The 8,677-nt window shown below is 40.0% G+C and overlaps 1 protein-coding gene across 1 annotated transcript; it reads right to left on the bottom strand.

The window, feature by feature from the left end:
* Nucleotides 1-936: 936 nt before the first annotated feature.
* LOC108010321 (uncharacterized) lies at nt 937-1,817 on the bottom strand. Its single transcript, XM_017075232.4, has 2 exons — nt 1,590-1,817; nt 937-1,522 (listed from the first exon to the last, which is right to left on the bottom strand). The coding sequence occupies exons 1-2, from the start codon at nt 1,729-1,731 to the stop codon at nt 1,251-1,253; spliced, it is 414 nt and encodes a 137-aa protein (XP_016930721.2). The 5' UTR covers nt 1,732-1,817; the 3' UTR covers nt 937-1,250.
* Between the last annotated feature and the right edge of the window lie 6,860 nt (nt 1,818-8,677).

Genomic DNA, 8,677 nt, shown 5'->3' with positions numbered 1-8,677 from the left:
TAAGGCAGATAGAATATATACTTAAATTGTTTCAATATTAAGCAATAAAATTAAAGAATGAAGAGTATTTCCACCTTGGTTTTTAGCCGATTTGTATACCCGAGAAAATCAGCAATGAAATTGTAAAAGTCTATCTAGTGCCCTCCATTTCACAAGACTTTAGGCAACAGTATTTGGGATTCTTATAAATATATCCCTCTTATGAACTACAATTCTTTCCAGTGCACACTGGCAGTTGCAGTTGGCTTACTGCTATTGCTGCCGGTTGCAGGTGGCCGCCATTTGGGCCATGATTTATGCAGTGGCCGGGCATTAGAAAGGTCGTTCGCAGTTGTCGTCGCCAGTCGTGATTTCAGCGGAGGATCAGAAGGAGGAGGTGGCCAAAGAGCTCCGAGGGAGGAGGAGCTTGGCAGGAGAGCGGGGCACGGGGGAGTGGATAGTAAGCCAACGGAATCCATTGCCACTCAGAGTCGGACGTCTTAATTAGGTTTTCTGCTGAAAAGTGCCGAAAAATGTTGGCTAATGCCCAGCATGCCACGCCCACACAAACAGCAGACATTGTCTCTGACCCACAAAATGTCCTCCCCCCTACAGTTCCCTTTTAGTCTGCCCCAATTTGAAGCTTTCTTCTGGTTCTCCCTGCGCGATTATAAATGACATCGCATTAGTCTTGGTCGGGTTAATGTGCGTCTCCCTTGGCCAAAAAAGTCCAGTCGTCGCACAACTTCATTAGTGGAGAACCATGTGGGAATAACAGAATATCGGAGACAAGCTGGAGTTCCGGGAACAAAGTACAGTTGCTTTCTCGTCCTACGCAAAATTTGGTTCTCTCCTTCGGGCTTTCTCTTAGGAGAAAGAAGGCATTGTTAGCTTACAAATTATTCTTACTCATCTCATACATTTTAAGCGAATATTTTACATTATAAAGAAGTGATCCTAAATGGGGGGTTAATTTATTGTGTAACTTGTAGGGTAATAACTATTTCCATATTTACAAAAGTTAAAAGTATACAAATATAAAAAATTAAATACTAACTGAATCTTTTAGCTTATGATACCATATGTTTCCTTAGTCAATATTATGCCATTAAACATTTTGAAAAAGTGTAATAAAAAGTCAAACTTCTCTATCGCCAAATTCCTCCATTCAAAAGTCCTAAGTATTTGTATATATTGGAGGCTTTGTCTGATTTCTGAGGCAGATGGAAGATCGACTGACGGTCATCATCGATCTGAGCACAGAGGTTATTCTACTCCTTATCTAAATAGTCGGTGGTTTGGGCAGCTCTTCGGTCCCTCAGTTCCTGCTGATGCTTGATGGTCACTTCCAGGAACTTGAGATACTCCTCGTCAACGGCTTCGATTTCCTCTTCTTCCGAGGAACTTTCATAGACATAGTCAAGACATGGCGACGATCCAGTTTCCTTGGGAACATCCTCGTGGTCCTGATCCCGATTTGGATCTTCCTTAGAGCAGAGGCTCATAACATGATTGTGGTGCCATTCAAATAGACTTTGGTATACTATAGTGGGGGTGAACAATGGTGTTATTAAGGTATAATAATTTATGTAGATTTTTATTATTAATACTTTGAGCTACATTGGTCCACGGATCCCGATCTTGAGTGTTGTGGGGCCTAGGCTTTCCGTTGCTTCTCCTTCTCCTTTTGCGGTGCTTGCTCCGTTTCCTGGTCCTTTTCCTGGCCATATCATCCGATTTTCCGTTCTGCATTAGCTCCTTTATTATTTAAACATTTGTCCAACTGATCTGATCTTGGGATCAAAATATTCGTTCAACTTTTGTTTACGTCCCAGCAAAAACAACAAAAATAATCAAGTGCTGCCAACTTATGTAAAAGTAAATAAAAATCGAGTGACCATTTCACGGAAAACAGATGTAGCAAAGAGTAGAAAAATCTAAATTTTTCCTAAAATATTATTTGTTTTTCTATTTTATAATTATTATTAACTAATTCCGTTTAATTTTAACGAAATTAATACGAATATTGGTGTGAGGTAGCGCTGCCATAAAGATGGGAATGTAAGCGAGGCACAGATGGCGCTTAAATGGTTGCCAGAAATGAAATGCAGAGGGCTATATATGAACACGCCATCTACATTATAAGGTCAGCAACTGACAACGAAAGATGGCGCCCATGTAGACTGCGTTTTGGCGCCACCTAGGTGTCAAAAAAGAAGTAAAAAAAATGCTGTCTCATCTTAAGGGGAAAGGAGTTGTGAAGAAAGTGGTGAGGGGTTGTGCTATGCAGAATGGGGGTCAAAGAGAAAGACGATGTTGGTGTTACCAGCTCAGGAAAAATATGCCTCATATCCATGGAAGAGGAAGAACACATAGCGCCTTAATTCAAAAACAATAAATGTTTTTGTTTTACATAAGTGACAGAACAGAGAAGGACAAAAAAGTATAATAGAAAAAAAAAGATTTAAAAAAAAATAATAATAGACTCAAGAAAAAACACGAATCTACTATACTATAAACTATATTTTTTTTCAATAAAACAGCTTTATTACAGTTTTTCATTTATCTTACTGAAATCAAATTAGTCTGTCCACCGTACATGCTGATCTATAAATACTTTGTATTTCTTAGGGTCCCTCGCGTCCCGTTTCGGCCAACCAACCGACTGACTTTCAAATTTTTGCTCAAACCTTTCCGGCAAAGGGCAAGCGCAAAGTTAAGGCCGGAGCAGAAGCAGAAGCCAAGCCGGATCGGGTCAAAATCCAGATCCACGCCAATCCCAGCCAGAAATAGAGCCAAGCCGAGGGTAAGGTTAAAGCCTAAAGCCAGAGGAAAAGGCAGAGGAGTTTTGTTTTTCTTGCAAATTCAAATCCCGCGCTTATAGATCTCGGTCGAAGGAGTTCGGCACAGAAACTGAAACTGGGATTAGGGCGGATCAATTTGGCTGTAGTGCGAATGCAAATTGGCCAGCGGTACGATTTAAATGAGGCGGCCAAACAATGGCCACATTGATATAGACGATATAGAGTGCATCCTGCTGAGCCGGAACAAAAAGTCCGGGGATGTATGGATGCACTTCCACTTTACCTGCCCCGTGGGTTCATAAAGGAAAATTAGGTTTACACCTTCCCGGCCAATATGTTCATAAAACAATTTAGAGATTTACAAGGGGATCAACTGGAATGTGGTGCATCCACATCCATCCTATTCTATATATATCCCGTACCTCTCCTTACTTCCCGACTCTTAAGTGGGTGTGTTTGTATTGCGGTTTTAGTGTAACGAAAAAAGGCGCGTGGTTATGGTTATGGATATGGCTATGGATATGGATATCAGGGCCATCATCCCGCCCATCATCCCTCCCTTTTTTCAAAGCACTTCACACATGTTTACTTTGGCATTTTGCGGGGGCAACGAAAGCTCTTCATTTCCGATGAAGTAATATGCGTTCTGATAATATGAAAAACATCCTGCGGCCAGGATTTGCACGCACTTATTCCCTTTTAATGGACTTGGCCAGCGACTTTTTTGCCCGCATTTATTTTGCATATTTTTTGCGCGCACCGTTTTAAAAAAAATGTAATTCGAGTGGTTCTTATGTGTGTTGATACTTAGGGAACTAGTTAGATATTTCAAGATATTTTCTTTCTACAAAAGACTACAAAACCACTTATAACAATTTATTGAAAGATGGAAACCTTTTAAGGATGATTTGGTCAATATAAAACTTAAAAATCGTCTATAATAATTTATTTTTCAATATTAATATTTAAGATATTTAAGTAATACCCAAAATGTTGCTGTAAACATTTTATGTAAAATAAAATGTTGATTTTTTTATAAAAATGTATATGGTAAATTTTGCCATTTTGGAACCAGTTCCCATTCGGCCACTCGAAAATCTCAACGAGAATCCTCGCCGCGGGGAGCCGGGCGATTGCTACTTACTTGGGCTACATTAGGGACAATTTGCATTTGCACGGCTCGCAAATAGATCTGTGGCCGCAGGACAAGAGGACAATCAGGACTATCGGAACAATCGGAAGATGGGAGGAATTCTCCACAGGTATCTGCATCTCGGTCACTTCTGTGGTGCGTGGGATTATAATTCTTGAGCATGGGATCAAAATAAAGCCTGCGGCCACCGAAAAGGGTAGCGAAAACAATGGAACGCGGAGGGTAGCGAAAGGATTTTGGGTCGGGGCAGGACAAGTTAGTAACTCTCATTACTTTAAATGGATTTCAATTAAGTTGCAAATTGATCGCGAAAACAATTGAGTCCTGTCGAGGCGTTTTGAGTGGTTCGGGCTTTGTGCTTTCTCGCAGGATGAAATTGAAAAGACTGCCAGGACTAGTGCTAAGCTCAACAAAAGAGCTGCCTGCTCCTGATCCTTCTACTGCTCCTTGCTCTGTCATTTTCCTTCGGATGGTGTTGTCGTAGGCGGAAAATAAGTAAAAAGGACAAATGAACGAACCGCTGCTCTTTTCATTCATTTGCACTCGGGCAAACGTGGAACCGATAGGAAAAAAATTTTTTTTAAGTCGTTTAACATGATATATTATTTTTATATTGTTTATTATAGTGATTATTCTTTTTTGTTGGAGCTTTGTATACGCAATACACCTCTTCTCATTTTAGTAAAACGATTTTTTGTTATTTTATTTTAGTGCTTTTATCTGCTTAAGGTTTTTTATAACTAATCATAGCTAATCACCGTTCATGTAAGTGTTAAAAAATGATACGGAAGAACCAGAAATTATTCTTAAATAAAACCTAAAAAAGAAATTATTTTTTAAGGTGTAAGTGATTTAACCTCTATAAATCAGGTTTATTTTGATTGCTAACCTTTGTTATGGATAAATAGTTTTTGTAATTATATTTTTATTTTAGCAAGTTGTTAATAGTCGTTTTTTCACCATTTTTTCCAAGTGAGCGAGGGTGACAGAATCAGCACCGGAATCAGAATCGGAAATGTTGGCTGCTTTCCGTCATCTGCTTTTGGACTGTAAGCGATATGCGAGCTGCAGGCAAAAGGACAGCTGCCGAAGCACTTGGCATCCATCGCAACTCCCCCACATTTCCCAAGCCCAAGCGATACTCATAAATGACTGGCAGTTTTCCCAGCCAAAGGAGCAAGGGAGTCCTGCTGCTGACAGGATAACGAGATTTTTCAAGTGGTCCTCCACTTCACACCCTTTTTATTCAGATGCAGCGGTCCTTTTGCTGCTGCTGAAATCAATCTAAATCTCAATCTCAATCTCAATCTGAATCTCAAGCTAGTGCTGGTCCGGAGGTCTTAGCAGATTTCTCTCGCAATTAGTCGGCCAGGAAATGGAAAAGGCGCAAAAAACGATTTTCCAAGGACTTAAGCACGAACAGAGGGATAACACAGGTTCGGGGGAAATCGAGGGATATACGAAATCCCAGGATCGTAGCAATCAAATGCGCATCACCAGTCGCCGCAAAAACAAAGGGCGGACAAAATGAGAACAGTATGGCGGAGAGAGCATTTCTTTCTTTCTTCTGCGGGGCGTGTGATGGAGAAAGGAAAAAAAGCGAAACAAAAAATGAGCAGGAAAGTGGAAAATGGAGGGGGAAAGCCTCCTCCTCCTCCTCTCTGTTTGCCATACAACGGGGCTTATCCCGGCTGATCTTTGTTGCGATTTGCAACGGTCAATTGAAAGGCGACCGGGAAAACGATCAGCCAAATGGTTAGGAGCCCAGAACAGGACCTTAAAAACAGGACCTGGTCCTCTGGATAGCAGTTTTGTTTTGCCTAGTTTTTTATACTCGAGACAACATGGCAAATACCTAGAGAACACGAGGATAACAAGGAAATAGGGAATGAGACGAGAGAAGACGACAGGCCGGGGCAACACGGAGAAAAACAAACACGCCACACACGCTGCCAAAAAAGAGCCTCCAGAGGAAGAGCTGTTCTTACACTGGCCAAAAATATACAATAAAATACAGAGCTAAAAGACCACTTATAAATTTCAAGTTTGCTTTAAGGTTCCAAAGTTATAACTGAATATATGTTTCATTAACATTAATTTGACTTAGACTTAGAAGTTTTTATCTTACAAGATTAATTGAAATATGCAGTTAAATATCTTCAGATGCCAAATAAATATTTCAGAATGTGTTCTATTAACTTCAGCTACTTGAAACTCAATGCATTAGAAGTATTTTTCATCAACATATTTGTCTAGTATTTCGTTGGATATGTTCATTGTCATGCTTTGCAAATGGTTCTTTCAGTGTCCTCAAAATCCTGGGGCCTATATTTCTACTTACCCTTTACCACCTTTACAATGCTTACGTTTGTTTGGTTCTATTTCTCTTTCGCGATTTGTTTGTTTGCCAATATGTTTGGCTTTGTCTGAGGTGACGGATACGTCGATTCGGACCAGAAACATCTGAAATATCAGCAAGAGTATGAGTCGTAGATGAATCGCAGTACCATGATTTGCGAGATTTGCCAAGAAAGAGTTAGGGCAAACAGCAGGCAAAAAGGGTCGCAAAAACAGTGAGAAAGTGGTGAAAGGTCTTACCAAGCAAAGAAAACTCGGCTAATTAATTGAGTTGAAGTAATTTTCGGCAAAGAGTAAAAGTTCATGCAAATGGGATTGCCTTTTATGAGGCTCCCTTTTTAAGTCCTTCGTTCAGGATATTTCCCTGCCATTTCCACTTGACAAATATTTGACTGGCCATTCTCGCCCCTTTTCCACATTTTTTCCACCCACACACGCCCACAAAATATCCTCGGGTCACATAATTTAAATTTTTAATTACGCATCAAATCAACACGAACAATTATGACAGCCTAAAAGCAGAAAAGATGGGAGAGTTGTTTTGAATTTAACATTGTTTTGAGAAAGGGTATGGAACAATTTTATTAGAGAAAAATATTTTTAAATAACTCGAATTTGTATTTGAAATACTCACTTATATTTTGGCATATATGAATATCTTAAACTTCTTATTCAAATTAACCATTAATTAATCAAAACATAAAAATCAATAAAATGTCTAAAAATAAGGATAAAATTACATTTTATATACATTTGTTTCCGGACAAATATTCAAATCCCAAATAATTAAACCATAAGCCATCCTGAACAACTAAATTACCCGAGGCCTTAAACCAAAATTTGTTTGGAGGTTATCTGTCAATTGATTTCTCACTTGGTTTTATTATATTGCCCCATTCACTGGAGCACTGAATTGAGGCATTATCCAGAAATATCTTCCCAAAGCAAATCAAACAAGCCCGGAATCCCTCAGATAGCCCAATATCAAACAGCCCTGACCAAAGTGTGGCCTTGTTTACGCAAATACGAACCCAAAACATAGATCCTTGGCATGTGAAAAAAGCAGCTGCTCCTGATGGCTGTATCTCCGTCTCTTTCAGCTTTGTCTTACATCTCTTTCCCGCTTGATCAAGCGATCCATTTGTCGACCATTTTGGTTTGCCTCACGCCCCGAATCATTCCCTCCATCGCATCCCATTCATCCGAACTATTTTCGGTTTTATTGCACCTTTTGTCTGCAGCCATCCCTCTCTTTCTGATCCGATCTGCCGTCTCTTTCTCCTTCTCGCCATGCGTAATCGATGCAATTTGCACGCTTACGCATATCGCAAGATTAAACTTATCCCTGATCCCTGAGCTGACTGATCCCTTGATGCGACTGCCATCGCCAGAAATTGCTTCCATTTTCTACACTGAAAAAGGGGCTTACTATTTTATTTCTTTGTTGTTTACTTTTTTAATACCAGATTTTTGAAGTCGAGAACAAGTGGAAGAAATATCATTTTCCAGTATCTATTTAACATCATAATAACCGATGAATATCATCTTGCTCTTGATATTTTTTATGAATATGTCCGTACAAAAGTTGAGAACTTTATAATGTTCTACTTTCTCTGATTAATGGATATTTATAGACTATTTTTTCCTGTGTATCACTGAGATCAGCCTGAAAAACCCCGACCGGATCGACTGTGCGACGTATAAAACGATATTTGGATTAAACATTTAATTGACTGCTGAGCAAAACCGGTGTGGCCATGTATAGAGATATCACAGGGGGTTGCTGCTGCTGGCGGGGATTAGAGCCCGATTCCGATGTCGAGGCTTCATTACCATATCAATGTCGGCAGCAGGCGACTCAGCCGCAATGGCAAATCCTCAGCACGGGATTTAGATTTAGCTGCTGAATCCGAAGAATCTGATTCCGATTCTGGTGCGGATTCTGCTGCTGATTTCGATTTGGCTTCTCGAGGAAATTCGCTTAAATTTTTAACAAGACAAATACGCAAAGCACACGGCACCCTCCCTCACACCCCCATTTTCCTTCTTTTCCTTCGGTTTTTCCGCTTCTGGGAAACAATCATAGAGAGGGAGAGAGGGACAGAAGTGGAAAGAGAGAGCGAGGAAAACTTTTCTAATTTTGCACAACTGGAAAATGTAGCCGTGGGCGTCGAAAGAGAAATGGCAACAGAAAATCGAAATAAAATCATCATCAGCGGGAGCGAGCCAAGAAAAAGTTCGAAGAAGATGATGATTTTTCCCCACGTTTCCCTTCGGTTTTTTTTCCACATCGCTCAAATGGAAAAGTAGAAAAACCTTTTATTCCACAATGTTTGCTTAGTCCTCTGCCAATTGAACTTTTTCGCACAGCCAATCGATGGGG

The sequence above is a fragment of the Drosophila suzukii genome, chromosome 2L, assembly GCF_043229965.1.
Source record: "Drosophila suzukii chromosome 2L, CBGP_Dsuzu_IsoJpt1.0, whole genome shotgun sequence".
NCBI lineage: Eukaryota > Metazoa > Arthropoda > Insecta > Diptera > Drosophilidae > Drosophila > Drosophila suzukii.
The sequence above is the reverse complement of the archived record's forward strand: the minus strand, read 5'-3'. Positions and strand labels throughout refer to the sequence as shown.

Excerpts from the sequence above, each read along its gene's own strand:
- LOC108010321 (XM_017075232.4), bottom strand. The coding sequence starts at position 1,731 with ATGCAGAACGGAAAATCGGATGATATGGCCAGGAAAAGGACCAGGAAA. Across the intron at positions 1,523-1,589 it reads GTGGACCAATGTAGCTCAAA|TATACCAAAGTCTATTTGAA; the intron begins GTATTAATAATA and ends CCCCCACTATAG.